This window comes from Globicephala melas, chromosome 5 (assembly GCF_963455315.2).
Source record: "Globicephala melas chromosome 5, mGloMel1.2, whole genome shotgun sequence".
NCBI lineage: Eukaryota > Metazoa > Chordata > Mammalia > Artiodactyla > Delphinidae > Globicephala > Globicephala melas.
This window is the reverse complement of record NC_083318.1, coordinates 94,365,126-94,384,142: the sequence shown is the minus strand read 5'-3', so window position 1 is coordinate 94,384,142 and position 19,017 is coordinate 94,365,126. Positions and strand designations below refer to the sequence as shown.

Sequence of the window (19,017 nt, the reverse complement as noted above, 5' to 3'; positions counted from 1 at the left end):
AAACACGAGACTCTTTCATCCCTATTTCTTTTATCCAATATTATAAGCATGTGTACATTTGCATGTCAAACAGTCACTAAAAAGAACTCACAAAAGGGCACACAATGTTTGGGTAAAAATATATTTTCCCCCACTTTATGTCTTGGCACTAGTGATATATGCATAGATTACCTGTCCGCCACTCTCCTACCTTAACAGACACCAAATTACCAAGCAAGTTTGCTAAGTGATTACTTTCATACTTGAAAAAATGATATGCTTCACATTAATACAATTATTTTAGTTTTTTAAAAAAGACAAGTGTCTAACATGCAGTTTACATATATGACAATTCTGCATTAACACTGAAAGTAGATTACATAACAGTTTTAAAAACACATTGGTTATTTTCAAACAGCAAAATGACAATGATCTACAACTACAGTTTAAGGCATATCAGCATATTTTAAAATTAAGAAATAGACAAAGTTCTAATGCTGTTCACAGCTTAATCTTCAACTTATTTTAAAAATTCCCTTCATACCTACATACAATCTAGACTTTGTACGTCATCATTTCCCCTAAAGAGTCATCACATATGTATCCTGTCAATGGAACCGAGACTTCTGGAAGCTGAGACTTGACAACTTCAGACACTTGCAAATGGGAAAGCAAAGGGATCTGAATGGACAGTTTTGGTAGGACCACACAGAGACAGTATGACATGGGTTGGTAACAGCTGAAAAACCCGATTCAACAGTTTGTATATGAAACACTTATGGATATGTCAAGAAAGTGAGGAAACCGAGTCTTTGTGAGGTGCACAAGATATGAAGTGTTACTGCTGGTGAGATCACAAAGCAGAGGAGGAAGGTGAGTAACCTGTGCCCAGCATTTTGTTAAATGTTCCCCTGGTTGAGGTGACCTTTCTGGACAAAACCTTGACCAATTAATAAAGAGCCTTAAGTTGGGAAAACATAGTCTCTAAACTGCCAGTAAATTCTCCTAAGTGCTTTTCCATCACATCCTACCGCACTTAACAACTGTTATCTAAAGTCCAGAAGAAGCAAAAAGATGGTCATTATGGTTGAACAAAAGATGTGGGGAGAGGCCAGCAAGAGCTCACCAAAAAAAAAAAAAAAAAAGGTGCTCCCTGCCAGTAGTTAGCACAAGGGAAAGACCATTAAACCAAGATCACCAAAAATTAAGCAATCATAAAGGGAGCCTAGCATAAAAAAAAATTTTCCTCTTGCTTTTTCTCTAGTGGAAGGTAGTAGTTTCTCATTCTAACTTTACTTACACAGTCAGAACCAAGGACCCTCTGGGAATTCCCTGGCAGTCCAGTGGTTAGGACTTCACGCTCTCACTGCCGAGGACACAGGTTCAGTCCCTGGTCAGGGAACTAATATCCCACAAGCCGCGCGGTGCAGTCAAAAAACAAAAAACACCAAACCAAAACAAAAAAACCTAGAAAAAAAAATGAAACACTAAAAACCAAAAAAAAAAAAAACCAAACCAAGGACCCTCTAATATCCAATGAACCCACAATGCTGTGTAGAACAGACTGGGGTTAGTAATTTCTGACTTGCACACGGATATCAAGGAAAAGTCAAATCTCTGTGTTTCTTGTAAAAAAAGATATAAATGTGAGCCATTTAAAATATATTTAGGTTTTTTGTTTGTTTGTTTTTTAAAAAAACAAAGACTCCTCAAACCAATACCTCCCTACCTCCCTCCAGGGGAAAAAAAATCCATCTATCCCATTTGTTTCTCTAATTTTAAAAAGTCAAAAAGGTCTCAAAGGTTTTTTACTGCCGTACTTACATGCAAAGGCGAAAGCACATCCAATTAGATTTGAGGGTATCATTTATTCCGTGCAGAGCCAAGGACTACTGTGAAAAAAGGCACAGATACAGAAAGAAGAGAGGGCAGCAATAACAAACCAAACAGGGCCAGGGAGCAGGGGCAGAAAAAAGTTCAGAAGCAATGCATTTTTTAAAAAAGCTTTTATATGTTTTCTTTGACTTTTTATTCCCTGACTCTCCACATGATTTATTTTTCTGTGAAAAATTTAATGGGAAAAGAAAAATCAATCCAGTCAATCAACAATCTTGGAATCAAAACGTCAGCTGGATGCCTTTCGTGGCTAGGCTCACTTTAAAAAGGCTTTAGTGATGCACGTAAAATGAAAATTGTAAAGTGATGCATTTTTAGAATTTAGAAGTGTATTTCCTGTTACAAGGCATGAAAATGCTCACACAAGCAATGGCTGGAACAAGCATACAACACAAGTGTTCAAGCTTCTGTCTGGTGCACAGCATCTGAGCAAACTCGGCCCATGGTTAGAATCAGCATGCTGCCTGATAGCCAGCTTCAGACTAGAATCATTAAAAAAGCAAAAGCAAAAACAAAAACATTGGTCCAGTAGCTCCTAAGCCTGTCTTTATATCACTGTTGCTGCTTCTGGTTTGCAGTTTGTATCCCAGCTTAGTTTCGGCTTCCATGAAACTGATTTCTTACTTTGCCTAATTAAGCCTAAATCAGTTCATGGACGACCATTCCTTCTGTCCCATAATAGTGTGGTTGAGGATAAAGAGAAGGGAAAAAAGTCTTCATTGGAATCAATTAGAGACTTATTAAAAAAAAAAAAAAGTGTGTGTAAGTGTGTGTGTATTCTATCCTATTTGATTAATGTATGACTAGTGAAGGCCAAAAGGAAAATGCAGAGGTGAAGTATCAGGTTCGTGAGAAATGTTATTCTTTCAAGTAAGAAACAGGAGACTACAGAGTTAGAGAGAAAGCTGCGAGTATCTTGTTATTAGAGGGGGAAAAAAATCAAGGAAATGAAAGGATAAGCCTCAAAAAGGAAAAGTACAGAAAAGAAATTAGATATGCCCTTTTCCATACAAATTTGGCATGTAGTCTATGTCCTGCCATATGGTTAAGTCCTAACCCTTGTCAATGGGGCACTGGGGCCTTAAACGCAAAGAGCAGGTAGAGCTAGTCTTCGTGAAGGAAAAGGTGAGGAAATTCCTTCAAGACAAGTGGATTTGAAACACCAGCTGTTCTATTCCATCATGCCTTTACTGCAAATATCAAAAAGAGACTATGCAAGGAAACTGGATGTGAAGCTGAATTTCTGCTTTCTTGACTTGTGGGTTTATATTATGTTCCTTCCCACTTCTACCTTAAGTTGACAAGGCCCCCTCAAACTTGTGCTGCAGATGATACAGTTTATAACAGATTTTCTATTTTAAATATTGCTGGAAAATTTCTCCTCATAATTATTGAAAACTGTTATTAGAAGCACTCGATACCCTGGAGTCAGTCATTAGGCCCTCCTCTCTCAGCCTACTGAGAGCAGATTTAGGTGTGTTTATGAAAAGACTGGATCTTGTAAGTAGTAGGCAGGTTGTGGAAAGCCCGTCATCCTTAGTAGAAGATTCTTCTACTAAACAAGGTTGTATGATCTGTGAGAGGGCCATGGTTGCCCTGATACAAGGGAACAGACTCATCATTTTCTTATTACAATCCCACTTGGCCAGGATTCGAGACACAGGGGTTCAGACACATTTTTAAAGCCATAAGAGGAGGCAGTCAGTCTGAACAGACCCACAACCCAGGCCAAATGATGTTGTTATAGTAATAAAAAAACTCCACGCAAGGGTAAAAGTCAGGTAAAGCTTACCCACCGTTCTGCCTACATACAAAGCTACCTTGGTTCAGGGCAGGTGTGGAAAAGAGACAGAGGGAGTTCAGGGCCTTTTGCGTCATGGAGACGAATAATCAAGGAGAGCAAGTTGTCATGGCTATTCAGGTTTATAGTCAGCTGCTGAGGCGGTGAAAAGTTTTCCTGTCAGACGTACATGTAGCAATTTAGCCTCCTTCCCTTGGTCCAAAGCAACATAAAAGTAACAGAACAGGCATGCTTCCTGCTGCCACTCTGAACAGGCATAAAAGGCAAATGATTTGCTTTCCAGAAACAAAGTCCGGCTGCACATAGCTTTTGCTGTTATCCCCTTTTTCTATCATTTTCCGCCACCAAACAACATTCAGCAAAATGAGTTAATAGTTATATGGTGTCTGGGAAAGGGAAAAAAATAAAAATAAAACAAAACAAAAGGACACAGATGGCAGAGATACAATATTACTGCAAAAGCAGGTGAATGCGGACCATCCTTGGCTTGCCAGGCTTTATGTGAAGCTTGCACTGCAAGTTAAAAAACAAAACAAAAAAGTTAGAAATAATAATAAATTAAAAGAAGGAAAATTAGGAGTGCCAGCACCAGCATTTGGTGATGGTGAATGCTCATGCAATGATTATGAAATTGACAGAAATTAAAACCAAAAATCTGAGTAAGCTATTCTACATGACAAGCAAAAGCAAAATTTTAATATTGAATTAAAGAACACGTGGTTAGTTTCCATTTGCAGGTAATTCAGAATTCATGAGTGACTTCTTGAAACCACTACATGTTCTAGTGAAAGGACTTGCTGTTTGACTTTCATCTTCTCAGATAACACAAAACCATTATCTATTAGATTTGGGTATCACATCGGTACTGAATATACAATAAATGTCTTTCAACAATTAACTTGGGGATTGGAATATAGTGGATGGAGGACATGCTATTAAGCTACTTGGGAGGGAAAAAAAAAAAAAAGGACAATCATTATATGGTTACAGCTAAAGCAATGCCTGGAGCCTTCCCCCTCCTAGGTATAAAGCAATGCCAAGTCCAAGATTCACATGTCTAATTTGAGGCAAGTCCAAAACATGCAACTTCATTCCTTAGGAAGAATCAAAATATTATTTTAAAAAAGAAAAGATGAGTGGATGATTGTGTAAACTATAGTTATCAGATGCCAGGTACCGTTTTAAAATGATAGATTTTTAAAACTTTGTTTTTGGAATGGATTCATCTTAACCAACAAACTGCTGGCTGGCAACTGTGCAAAGTTTTCAGAAAGGATGAACACTGAACAACTACCAAACAACTTACCCTCAGGCACTCCCACCACTGAGGTGTAGCCGCAAACAAGGAAAGTGACTTGGTGGCCAGAGATGGCAGGAAGCGGGGGTCCAGCTAATGGCAGTGCCAGGGTTAGTTCTACCTTGTCTGCAATCTTAGGAAATGTTATATGCTCTCATGCCACTAACAGGTCAAGGAGAAGTACAAAGCCTTACCTACGTTAAAGAGGGAGCGTGTCATTAGAATAGAAAAAAACGGAATTTAAAACTATTAGAAAAACGAAGTGAAGCTCTGAGGTGGAAGCATGGCAGGTGAATCAACACGCATCTCTTTTTAAACTCTCTCCCTGGAGCAGCTCCTAAGCGACAAGTGTGATGACTCCAGCCTCTCCTCCAGCTACACGAGGAGGAAAGAGCCTCGCATTTATTTTCCAAGTACTGTTCTGGTTACCCTGACAACTGTCTGTCTGTGGTCCTCTCTAACCAAAACTCTCCACTGGCAGCAAGGGAAGTGATTTTTTTTTTTAAAAACTTTGACACTTCAGGCCTCCAACTGGCAACTGCTTTCACTGTTCAAATGGGAAAGTGTGGAAAAGCTTAAGAACGTAGAAGTTACCGAAAAGTACGCGCCCTCGTCAGGCACAAAATCTGGTGACTACTGCTCACCAAATTAAGTCTAATTCCATTAATAATAAATGAGAATGTATAAATAAGCCTAAAATAGAATTCGCACACACTTCACATAAACGTGAAATGCATTATACACTGCTAAGGCCCAAGGCTGGGAAGAAAATAACCTAAAATGTTCTATAGGAAAAGGAAAACCTCCTTGCACGGAGAAGTCCGTTATTAGGTACTTTTTAAAGTGGAGGCACAATACTGGTCAGCTCTCGGAATTTTTATTGCTTAAAGGCACATCCAGTACACATGAAATATCCTTGGAACATTGCTGGTCTTCTATAAACATTTTAAGTTCTGAACCATGTACCTTTACGCACTTTAGTGCTTCAGGGTAAGAAAAACTCGACTTTGGGTTTCCTAAACCATGAGTCAGCAGCTTTTTCCTGTTTCATTCATGCCTATAGATGTGTGTACACACACACACACACACACACACACACACACACACACACACACACACACTCCACCTGTTTTTATCCTGGGTTAGTTTGGATCAACAAGGAATGATGCCAGATGGCTTTCGTTTTGTCTTCCCCGGAAGAGTCACTAATCTCTGAATCTGCATGGGGAACGTCACCATTAGTGACCGATGCCCTCCCAACATGTGTCGCTACAAAGTGCTTTCTTGAACTGCATTATAATCTAGGCAGTTGTTACTCTCAGAATTAATCCAGCATAACTAAATTTTCGGCCCCTGGAATCCTTTGACCACGTGGGTCTGTACCAACCCCATTTAACTCACAGCTCACCTATACCAACTACTTTCTATTGCTTAGAAAATCTGCTGGCTCCCCTGCTCTCTTCATACATTTCCTGCTGGCTCAAAGCTTGGAAAGTCAAGGTCTGCAAAGCAGAATTTCAAACTTTCTCTGTACGTCACTGTAGCAGTGCATTTTGGTTTCTACCACAGGAAACGTAACAAGATTCCTCAGGGACAAGTCTGCACGTTCACTCAGATTAAGTGAACACCACTATCGAGCTCACTGCCCCGGGATAGGACTCGATTACTGTGCAGGCTCAGTCCTATCTGCCATATAGGTCTAAGAATGTAATTCCTTGCTTACTCCAGTACCAACATTTTTATTGTTTACTTAGTTGTCAGCCTTTGCCCTAGAACCTTAGCAATGGATGAAGAGCAGGAATCCTGAAACACGCCCTCAGAGGACCACACCTTAAACAGACAAAGCAGGGTGGCATCCATGGGCTCACCACCCAGCTAGCACTAAGGTTTTCTTCAAAGGTATCTTACTGACCACTGTGCTTACTGTCAAACCAATAGTAATTGTCATAAAATGGCACCCTCTGGTCTTTCAGGTGATTTGATGTAAAGCTTCAAATCACAGCAGAATTTCAAGGAAGGCCCACATCTCCCACTGGATTCAGGCCGCTGCTATTGGGGTATCGTAGGAAGCGACAACTCAAAAGCAGAATCTGACCCTTTGGCACATTAAATCAAGGCCATATTTAAAAAAAATTTTGTGCGGGTACAGAATTGGTGTAGAATTGGTGGAGGTGTCTTAACGGGCATTTTGATCCCATTTTCACAATAAAACGATTCATCGTCTTGTGGAATTTAGAGGGAAAACTAGTGGCCACTAGTAGTTCTTCCAGATCTTTCATTTTGGGAACAAGACTTTCAACGACTGGCTTCTTAAGCCTTACAACAGAGAATAGAAAAATAATTCTAACAATCGTAATTTTAGGATGCCCTTTATCAAGAGCCATGAGGATTGTCTCCAGAGAGTAGTGAAGAGAAATGCACTGTCTTCTCGAGAGTCCTAGTGTTGGTGCAGAAGATACTACTGGAGATGACAGGTTACTCCAGTCCTGATTGCTTGATCGTGTGGTCAAGTTTTATAAATTAGTGTCTGTGTACCCTTTAGAAATACTTTAAAAACCTTTGTCGTCTCCCCTGCACTGTAGAGAAAATTCTTGCTTTTATCTTTCTGGTAATAGACCAGTTTCCAGTCTGTAAATGGGAAAAGTAGAGACATGCAAGAGGAATAAATTGTTAGAGGGCCCCGCTGCATGGGGGTGACACCCGCTTACTTTTTCTTATCCTTGTCTTTCTTGGTTTGCTGGGCCCCAGACTGCTGGGCCTGGGACTGTAGCAACTGAGCTGCCGCCTTCTTCTTCTGGAAATTGTTCACCTCCTCCTCGAGTTCCTTCTTCTTGTCTTCCACTTTCTTCTTCTCTTCTTGGTGTGTCCGCTTTAGGAGGTCGAACTTCTCGTGGAGCTGGAGAGAAGAGGAGGAAGACGAGCTTGGTGGAGGGAATGGTACGCTTACTGGCGTAAGGCTACCTGGATCCGTTCAGAAGCAGAACGTGTGTGTGCCGCTGCCCGTGCTTCAGTTACACGACTGAGGTACCGTCTGGTGCTGAGCCAGGCCGAGGTGGTGAAAAGCACCCCTTGGAGCCCTACACACTGTTGAAACTTGGACCCCTTAGCACTAAGGGGAACCTCTGTGCACTTTTTCTGATAATAAAATACGTGTTCATTGTAAAAAGCATAAAGAAGAAAATAAAAATTATCCATGCTCCTAATAAGAAACTCACCCTAGTGGTAAGAAAAGTTCTTTACTTCTGGTCCTTTTTTGAAAAGTATAATCTATATTTACTTAGAGACTTACACAGTGACTACAGATATATGTACCCATACTATTCAAATAAGAAGAGTATGTGGAGAAATTTCGGGCACTTGACAAACTGAATTTAGAAAATTATCACAATGCAGAAACAAAAACTGGAAGGGGGCTTCCCTGGTGGCACAGTGGTTAAGAAGCCACCTGCCAATGCAGGGGACACGGGTTCGAGCCCTGGTCCAGAAAGATCCCACATGCCGCGGAGCAACTAAGCCCGTGCGCCACAACTACTGAGCCTGCGCTCTAGAGCCCATGAGCCACAACTACTGAGCCCGCACGCCTAGAGCCCGTGCGCCACAACTGAGCCTGCACTCTAGAGCCCGTGCTCCGCAACAAGAGAAGCCACTGCAAGGAGAAGCCCACACACCGCAACGAAGAGTAGCCCCTGCTAGCCACAACTAGAGAAAGCCCGCGCACAGCAACGAAGACCCAACGCAGCCAAAAATAAATAAATAAATTTATATTAAAAAAAAAACTGGGAGGGAGGGAGGGGAAAATCCTTACTATTTAGATAATTCTAGAATTTTTACCTAGCATTCAACTTGATACTTAAAGCCAACAGCAAATAAGGCTCAACTTTCCTTTCTCTGCAGCAAAACTAGGGTGAGTACTTAGCTATTTAAATAACCTCTAAGTTTCTTATTATCTACCATCAAAGGCAAACCTATTTCTTGCTCTCATTGGGGTGACTGTTACAGCAGAAATCCATGGGGCCTGATTCCAATTGATGTTTGCTCAGATAAACTCTTATAAATTGTAATGTGCCTCAGTTTATCTTTTTTTTTTTTAAATTTCTGGCCACGCTGCACAGCATGTGGGATCTTAGTTCCCTGATCAGGGATTGAACCCGTGCCCCCTTGCAGTGGAAGTGTGGATTCTTAACCACTGGACCACCAGGGAAGTCCCTCAGTTTATCTCTTAACAGGGTAAAATGAGTAATATTCATTGAGCTATATATCAGCTAAAGAATTAATTGGGTCATTTTAAAATCTGAAGAGGATTGACTTTTTAATTCCGAACTCTGCTAAAACTGTATCTTATTATAATGAAAATATTACTTAAAATGAGATCAAATTACTACTCATCATAATGTAAAATAATCTGTACATCTGAAAATACTCATTGTTATTTCATTTTATAATATTCTACGCACACGTTTAGCCGTGTATTTAGGGTATTACATATTACATATTACAAGAAACAAATATAAGTAAAAAGGATGCATTTACATTTAATCAAGTGACCTTAAAAGTTTCCACACTTCATTAATCTAATGGCAACTAAATTAAGTTCTTGGTTTAATTTAAATAATGGGTACCTTATAATGAAATATACATTCATCTGTGCAGTTTTAGGCAGATTTTGTGTGCTTAAAATATTTTAAAGTGATAATTTGTGTGTCTCTGTGCTTAATTATTAGAAACAACTTTGTTCCATATCAAAAGTGATACACCGGGCTTCCCTGGTGGCGTAGTGGTTGAGAGTCCGCCTGCCGACGCAGGGGACATGGGTTCGTGCCCAGGTCTGGGAGGATCCCACATGCCGCGGAGCGGCTGGGCCCGTGAGCCATGGCCACTGAGCCTGCGCATCCCGAGCCTGTGCTCTGCAACGGGAGAGGCCACAGCAGTGAGAGACCCGTGTACCGCAAAAAAAAAAAAAAAAAAAGTGATACACCAAAAACTATACTTTGTGTTTCAAGAAACTTCTCAAAATAAAACTTAAATAATCAATAAACACTTCTTTAGAAATAAAAAAGGAATCCAAGGTAACCTCTAGGATGCAGCTACCCTGGGCTGGGCGCGGGGAACTAGAGTCAGCGGGACACTGGAGCCAGGGGTGTGCATCCCAGAGGGAAGTCAGAGCACAGACATGGAGGACGGAGCCCGTCCCCCATCAGACAGGGGCGAAGGGCCCTCCACTGTTTAGCTCACTGAGTTGACTGGTAGACTGAGACAATAATGGTCCCAGAATTGCAAATCTTATGTTTCGTCACTTGTAAATTGATGAAATATGGAGTTTCAAGGAATGTGGGATCAGGTCTGGAAACCTAAGTTCTAGCTTTAGTCTTGGCTTTGCTACTAACTAGGTATGTGACTGCATAAATAACTTAAGCTTTACGACACTCAGTGTTACCATCTGTGAAATGGGGATAAGACTGGCTGCCCTGCTCTTCGTACCAGGTTAGTTAGGCCCCTCGTGTGACAGAACATATGTAGCAAGTGCTTAAAGCAGCACGAAGGCCTGTCTTGTCTGTATCTCCCCCGGATGCAAGGACAGGTGGCTTACCTCTTTCTCTGCCTCCTTAAGTTCAGCTTCTTTCTCCTTCACTCTCATGACAAACATCTGTCTCATTTCTTCTTCTTTCTTCTGAAGTTCTCCCAGAAATTCATTCCTTTTTGCTTCGTATGTCTCCTGAAGACTATTCAAAAGCCACAAACCAAGGACAGTGTCATGGAGTTGCATGATAAGAAATTTCAGTCCAGACAATTCCTACCCAGCCACTTCCTCAAAATAAATAAGGCTGCCAACTCACCAGGTTCAAGGACACACAAAATGGCATCATCTTTCTTTTTAGTTATGTGGCGATCAGAAAGACAAGCACATCAGGAACCAGAGATGCGGCCGTAAGTACAGTGTAGCACTAATGGGATGTCTCTTACTGGCCAAGCTGTATGCTACAGGCATTCACACAGGGGAAGCCTGGGCTGGCCAGAATCTCCCAGTTCAGTACCACGTAGATACAGAAGACGTGATTTAGAATTTTAGAAGATGGAGGGGGTGTAGAGAGAGAAATGCATCGGCACTGGAGCCAGACAGATCCACCAGGGTTGGTTTGGGGTTCACAGCAATTTACTGACTGATCTTCGGAAGGGCACGGCCTCTCAGCCTCAGTGTTCTCTGAATATAGTGCCTTCCGGGGCCCATGATTTCGGGAGGTAAATGTGGGCAGAGCGAGTAAAGCATTTGAGACAACATCGGTGCTTAATAAATGTTACCCCCGCACTCGTCTTCCTCCAGCCCCCAATTTAGAAAACAGACTCAGTGAACCATCTAAAGAGACAATAGTGTATCTCAAGGTATTACAGAAAATTGCTGCTCTTCAAGTGGTATTAACAATTGTAAATAGAGCAGGGAGGAGTTTGATTTTTATTTTAAACCTTATCCTCCCCCTGACTGTCTACAGAACTTGGGGCCCAATATTTTAAAGCAAAGGCCATCACTCAGTTTTACCTCCAAGTCAGAAGAGCTATATTTACAGAAAAATCACCTTTGGTAACACAACTTAGAAAAAAAACAGACACCCACACCCACACTTACACAAACAGAGATACATTTGCCGGTAATTGCTATCTCTCTCTCTCCCTTGCAGTTTCCCTAGAACAAGGGTTGTTACAGTTACACAAGTCTGCAGCAGGATTATCCACTTTTACCCAGGGACCAAATTCATCCAAAGTGCTGATTCCAAAATGAAGAGCGCCTGTGGGTGAGCCCAGGCTCCATGAAGAGCCACCCCAGCATTCACACTTGTCCATGTAGAAGGAGAAGGACATTCAGGTGGTGGAGGGGCGTGTGCATGTGGATATACGTTTATACAGAGCAGCATACTCACAAAATGCATTAATTAGGATTGTTTATACTTCTATAATCAATGCTCTTATTGGTTGCTGAACAATCAGTTCTCCTGCCCTCAAGAGTGTCAACACTGCCTGGGTAATGGACAATCACGAGTTTGGAGTTTCTGGAGGTATATTTGGCTTTCACATTATCTTAGGAGACAAAAGCAAGTTTGGCCGACATTAGTGTTGGCTAATATTAATAGCAATATTTGGACTTGAAATTTAAGCTATAGAGAAATGCACGGATAATGAAACTATAAAATAATTCATGAGTTTGATTTTGCTTGTTAGCTTCTAATAAACTCTTTATCACTATCATTTGTGTCAGAATGGCCAAAGGCAGAAGATGACTTGTCCCTGCTATGAAATTTTTGGGGAACCCAGTTTTTGTTGATTTTAAGATAATGAATCCATCTTCCTCTTCTTTCTTAACAAGCAGTGGAACACCTAGTAGAGAAACACTACCAAGAAACATGACCCAAAGTGTGTTCCAGAGATCGCTAGTTTCAAGAAATCTTCAAAAGTGGGGTTCCCAAGCCAAAAGAACAAAAGGAAAATGCAATGTGTGACCTCCCTTTAGGAGAGCCACAGCGCACGGTGGCTCCCAAGACCTGCAGCACGTCAGGGTCGCCTGGGCGTGTTTTACTGGACTTTTCTGAGCACAGTTTCCTAACTCCACTCCTGGAGATGCTGACGCAGGATGTCAGGCGAAGGCAAAAGTAATCTGTATTTTTAAAACGCTTCCAGGTGACTTGATGTAACTAGTCTGCCAACCACTGCTTGTCTTAAGTGCTCTGAAAAGTCCCTCAATTAAAAAAAAAAAACCTGTTTAAGTTGATTCACTTAGAACCAAATTTGTTTAACTGTGGAAACTTCTGTTAAGTGACCCACAGAGAGAAGGTTCTTTGGGTAATGCTACTGGAATTCTGAGACCCCTCAGCGTGACTCGACCTGATCCAGTCCCAACCACAACCTAGCTTAGGCTCCAGTTTCTGGAGATCCATTTTCAAACTATGGGTCATGACCCAATCAAGGGTTTTAACCAGTATGTTAAAAGAAAAAGTTTAGAGAACAGGATAGAAGAAACCAGAATGCAGTGCAAACTCTAAGAGCAGGTATCGCTTCACGATATGTGTATATTGGATCACGATGTAGAACACATGTGATAGTGAAGGTTGCAGCCCAAAGCTGGAAAGCGCATGTTCTAGAGAAAGGTTAAGGAGCAATGTTGCCACCAGATGCCAGATGGCCTCAACACATGCTGCTTATTAGATGGCTGCATCCGGGGATAGGAACCAGCTTTGCAACTCTGACACTGGAACGCATAAGCAATGTATGAGAAAGAAATCATAAACCCCCCCACTCCAAGGAGTGACCTGCAGTAGGTTTCTTAGCAAGGCAGTCACAGATCCTACTCCCTGGGCACCTGCAGAAATCCACATGTGAGTGAGAGACACCAGACACCCTCCCCTATGCTTCCAGTCAGTGAAAACCAGTCCAGAAGGAACTGCATCTATAGTACCCTCTCAGATACCTAAAGTGATGATCCCTTTTGCAATTTCTAGCTCTTCCAACTTAATTTTTAATTGTAGTTATTAACACCCTTTTCCAAGTGAGAAGTGAACAATTTTTTCATGAGGGTTTGGGCTGGTTTGAGGCTTTTATCTTCTCATTCTCTTCTAACAGCTTTTGGGAGGGGCAGGCTTTGCTCATGGAGGTCAAGGGAAGGGAAAATGAGCACTGACACTCCAGTTCATCGTGCACTCCGGTAATTCACGTAGCACAGCTGTCTCCCTGTTACGTCTCCCGGACCACCCAGTGGGGGGCAGGCCAGAGCACCGCACGCCACCGGGGTTTACGGAGGAACTTACGCACGCAAACGTGTTATCCTTACAACAGCGCAGTGAGGTAGCTATTATTATCACCTCCCATTTTATACATGGAGAAACTCGGACACAGAGGGGCTTCCTAACCTGTGCAGGTCACACAGTGAAGAAGTGACAGAGCCGGGATTTTCAGCTGGGCCACCTAGCTCAGGTGGGAGCCCCACCTCCCAAGGCTGGGGAAGTGAGGCCTCCATGCTCCTAAAAATGAATGGTCTCATGGGCCTGAAACCTTTGTGATTTCTTGAGAGAGGGGAGTAAAGGAGCACTTTTTGTGACCTGACAGGCAGAGTCAAGGAGAAGGTGGTGCTTTGAGGTGAGGATGGAGTGTTAGGAAGAGGGCGGTGGCATCTCAGGAGACAAGCAGCAGCGACAAGACCCATCCCCGCCCCCATCTTCCCCCAATGCCAGCCGGAAAGGGGCCAGGGTCTGGGGGACCTGGGTCCAGCGAAGGCATGGGCACTCCGGCTGGGGTGAGGCATGAGCTCTGAGGCTGCAGGGCAGCAGGTGGGAAAGAGGCGCACAAGAAAAAGCAGGTTGACGCCTGGACATATACACGTGTAGGGACAGAGAGAAAGACTCTACCGCAAGACAAGAGAGACACAGGCAGGTTGAAGGAAAGCACCAGGGACAGGTTCAGCTTTTGTGCCCGGGACGGACTTCCAAGGCTTAAATGCGGCCTGTTCCTGTGCTCGCCCAGCTTCTGGTTTGGTTTCACACGGTGTCATATATTCAGGGGAGCTCCCACTTAACGGGCCTCGGCTGTAGAGGCCACTCTCTGCTTTATAAACACATGGTATAAACACAAGTGGCACCCAGAGGGCAAGTGGTGGACACAGGGTGCCCAGAGGGGAGGACGAACTTCCCTGTACACCCGTGAAGGGATCCTCTATCTACTTTGAGAATATAAAAGCCTTGAGTCCTCCACTGATAACTCCTCCAAGCTCACCCTAAATTCACAGGGGAAAAAAAAGTCTTCTATGAGCATCCAGGCATGACGACTTTGAAATGGGAAATCCCTTAAATTAACTGTGGCTTTTGCTTTTCCTTAACTGTGTCATCATTCACGCAGGTCCCCTCCTGCACCCTCAGTGTCAGGCTCACAGGAAGTGCTGGGGAGGCTGGAAACTCCTCCAAGGGAGAGGCTGGGCCCTTTGTAAAGCAGTGGTTTCCAAGGAGAGGAAGACCAAGTTTATTTCACCTTGCTATCTGCCAAGACATGTGACTCAAAGCCAACTTTCATGTTCCAAATGATCCTGCCTACACCAAGAGGGCCACCTGAGGTTGACTGAGTGGGTTTCTAAGAGGAGAAACTATTTCCAGGGTTCCCAGAAACTGAGACGAGTGTTTATTTTTAGAAGGTCTACTTTTCTCTGTTTCTTATTTTCTTATACAGGGAAAAGAGTAAAGGCCTTGGTTTTATATATATATTTATATATAACATATTTACATTTACAAAATATATTTTATATAAAATATATTTCCCTCCTTTTCATCCTCAGAAAGGAACCCTCAGGCCAGTAGAAAAGGAACCAGATGGGGAGGGGGATACGTGTGAATAAAGCACATTCTCTACAAGTCAGGCCTCAGCGACGTCCACCACGGGTCCTGAAGCCCCTGGGGTCCTTGCAGGACAGGCTGGACCCACCCAGCAACCCTCCTCCTGGCGGCAGCTACCCTGGCCTTGCAGGAGAAACTGTAACTCAAACGCAGAGACACGGGCAGCAGCAGGAAATCCTCACCAGCCCTGGTTCCCGGGAACCAGGAACCCCAGTTGGTCGAGATGGTGGAAGGTTAGTGAAGGGGCCTGCATCACAGACTCCAAATTCGAGAGCTGAAAAAAACACAGCTGTGCTGAATGGGTCTTAACATTTGGGGAGGTAAATTACCTCTCACAGACTTAAGAAACAGTCACATGCATTCTAACTTCTGCAGGCAGCTCAGGGCTCCAAGAGATGATCTAGGCCAGGGGCTGGCCAATTACAGCCCGAGGGCAAACTCTGGCCCTGCCTGTTTTTGTAAATACGTTTTTATTGGAACACAGCCACTCCTGTTCCTTCACGTTAGGGTCTCTGGCTGCTTTCACACTACAAGGGTGGGGTTGAATCACTGGGACAGAGACTACGTGGTCCACAGAGCCTAGAGCATTTCCTCTGTGACACATTCTGGAAAAAGTTCTCCTACTAGATCTGACTGTCCCCTGATCTAGCCCAGCTCCTCGTTTTACAGATGAAGAACCTGAGGCCCAGACAGGTTAAGGAGTTGGGTAGTAGCAGGGTTAAGACTTGAACCCACACTGCTGCCCCTTCACCCTTCAACATCGCCTGGGTTTGAACGAGGGCGGAGGGCACATGGGTTCCATTTTTACTGTGGTTCCTTTCGTTTCATCTCTATGCATGGGTGGAAAAAAAAAAAAAAACTCTATGAAAAAATAAAGATAGTCTCTGCCACACAAAAACCATTTTCCTCAGAGATTGTGTAGGGGCTATTTTTTGGTCAATGCATTTCAAAGTTCAATCCCCTAAACTTGTGTATACAAAAGGGCATCCTCTACCCAGCCTCAGAAAGCACATTTCACGTGAATGAAGAGGGCCAATTTTACAAGCCCCTAGAGCAGGACTAAATGATGCAAACTTAGCTAGAAGCTAACTTTTTGGTTAGAAGCCCTCTGTCTGGGGTCTCCATTTGTTCTCACCAAATACATTCCACAGGAACACTTCACTGGGAGACCAGTCCAGACTTCACCAAACTAAAGAGATTCCAAGAAAATAACCTCCCTGCCGCTGCAATGGCAGCTCAGATCCAGCGGAGGGAGTCCACTGGCAGTGCACACAGGCTGCCTCAGGCACCGTGGCCAGCCGCTCCTAGACATTTGAGTGGGAGTCCAGGCCAGCCACAAAAGAGGAGGAAAACAGTCTTCTCCAAGGAGCCGTGGCCCCCGATCAGTACAGGCGCCAAGCACAGACACACCTCACATCACCTCAATTCAGATCCCCGTGAAGCAATCCTGTCCTGTACCAGGTGGCGGCAAACCTTCCTCTGACCGTTCACCAAGCCTGGAGTGGCCCCGGCACTCTGCCCCCACCAACCCTTCCCCACCACTGGGCTCTAACAGGGCCTGGCCCTTGCAGGGCCACTAATTCTACATTAACTTCGATATTCTCCCCTTCACGTTTTGCCTCTTCCTCTCAGTCCATCAGCGGTGTGGGAAAATACATAGCAAATGTTCTGTAAGTTGTTGCCTTCAGTACTCATTCGTGTTGTTAGAATTGTACTGGTTCACTGGAACCTAGTAAGAGCACGTCAGAAAGTAGGAGACATGGCAAGTTAAACCTATTTGGCAAAAATGAACGGGACAAACTGTAGTGGGCATCCACACCTTTGTAAATGCCTGGACCAGGTTCTGTGCCTCTGTGAGTACAACAGTTAAGAACAGAGGTTCAAAACTCAGACCTGTCACTTCCTCCTTGGGCAGGCTGTTTACACGTGCAGTGCCTTCATTTCCTCATCTGTAAAATGAGGATGCAATAATGACATCAGCTACATCGGGTACTCTAGATGATACAAATAAAGCGGTTATCGCAACGCCTGGCGATCCGTGCTACGAATCTGCCCCCCCCAGGTCCCTCCACCACCCATATCTCAATCCAACGAGCATTTCTGTGATGCGCCAGCACGCCACTCACACCGCTGCCTGGGGGGCCTGACTGCCAGGTGCCCACATACCTGAAGGGCTTGCTGTCAGGGTCGGTGTCCTTGAACCCCATCTCTTCGAGCTTACAGCGCCGATACAGCTCATAATGGCGGGTGTGAGTCTGTTCTCGCAAGTCTTCCATGTTCACACGGATCAGCATCTCCCGAAGTTTCACAAAATCACAGTGGTTTTCATTCTCAACTGCAGGAGATAGGGAAGAGAGCGGGGAGGGCTCTCAGCAGCGATGTCATGAAAATCTGAAGTGATCTTTCTAAGACGTAGTTACCATTGCCCCTGAAATCTCGGAGGCCTCAAGGTCACCCGAAGATCCTTCACTGGATCCTCCTTACACCCCTACAGAGACAGGATTTCTGACAGCAGGGACCATGATTGATGATGAGGGTGGCTGCTGAGGGCGGGGCACCGTGGGAGGAGCTTTGCCAATACTGTCTTGACTCTTGGTAGCAGTTCTGCCTAGCAGGATTCCCAGATGCAGAGCGTGGCTTTGATGAGCAGGTTGACCTCCCAGACAGAGGCAGCAGAGTCTATATTCAGACCCCGTCACCTCTGGCTCCAAAGCCAGGCCGATTTCTACCCCTCCGTGCTGTCGGGACCTGTACAAGGCAGTGTTTATGTATCATCTCCTTTAATTTTATCAACAACACTATAAAGCAAGTTTTTCTATTGTAGAGAATTTGGGAAGATTGATAAAAACCATAATTTTCCTACATATCTCAAAGGTACTGTGCTTTCTCATGTCTCACAGATTTATTGCCTTTACTCAGAACAAAGGAAACGGAGGACTGATATATCATAAGCCAATGAGGGAACTTTCTGCAGCCACCCTGCTTAATCCATAGCATTGGACGTCCCTCCTTCACAACACACAAGGGTTGGTAATAGAATCTGAGACCTTGCCCATCAAAGTGACATAGGAAATGTCTTCAGGTTAGAGATTGTGGTCATGTCCCACAACAATTATAGGTCCCTTGTTCTCAGATATTTACTGAGAAGACAATTTCCAAAAAAAAAAAAACCAAGAAGACAATTTTTCCAGAGATAATGGAGAAACAAGTATCCTCTTGTTCGCAAGAAGCTTTCTGCAGCTTTTCTTATTCTTTGCTGATGAAGAACTCATTCAAACACCCAGGGAAGATCTCTCTTCCAGCAGGAATTTATACGAAATTCCCCACACAACCCAGCATTCTTGGGGGGCTGCCTCATCGGCACGAGGGCTCTGCAACCACTTCTCTCCATTGCTTCCCAGCCTCCCTGCTTCTTTCTGGCCTCCACGACTGCCAGGTGTAAAACCCTGCCACCCCCTTCCACCTGCCCACGTCAAGGACCCGCCCAAACCCCGCGGGGACAGCCACCCTGGGGGTGACACACGAGGAAGCCCTTCCCCGCGATGCGCACGTACCCTGCACCACACCCCAGGGGTACTGCCTGGCCTTTGCCATCTTGTTGCCAATCTTCACCTCCTCGGTGCTGCCGACCACTGCGAAAGGGAGGTGGACCTGCCAGCAACACAGGACAGAGAGCGGTTATC

The 19,017-nt window shown here is 44.0% G+C and overlaps 1 protein-coding gene across 13 annotated transcripts in view; it reads right to left on the bottom strand.

Moving 5' to 3' along the window:
- The window catches only part of SEPTIN11 (septin 11), a 97,762-nt gene that overhangs the window by 8,814 nt on the left and 69,931 nt on the right, over window positions 1-19,017 (bottom strand). For 2 of the 13 annotated variants that reach the window (XR_009564044.2, XR_009564045.2), the window contains exons 6-11: window positions 18,889-18,985; window positions 17,501-17,669; window positions 10,561-10,693; window positions 7,682-7,869; window positions 1,804-1,871; window positions 1,280-1,446 (exon numbers count right to left, since the gene is read on the bottom strand). Coding sequence is in view for 9 of the 13 variants with exons in the window: in XM_060299514.2 (XP_060155497.1) it covers window positions 1,847-1,871; window positions 7,682-7,869; window positions 10,561-10,693; window positions 17,501-17,669; window positions 18,889-18,985 (612 nt within the window). In the remaining 4 variants the exon portion in view is untranslated. The other 11 variants (XM_060299517.2, XM_060299519.2, XM_060299514.2 and 8 more) reach the window with 8 other exon arrangements.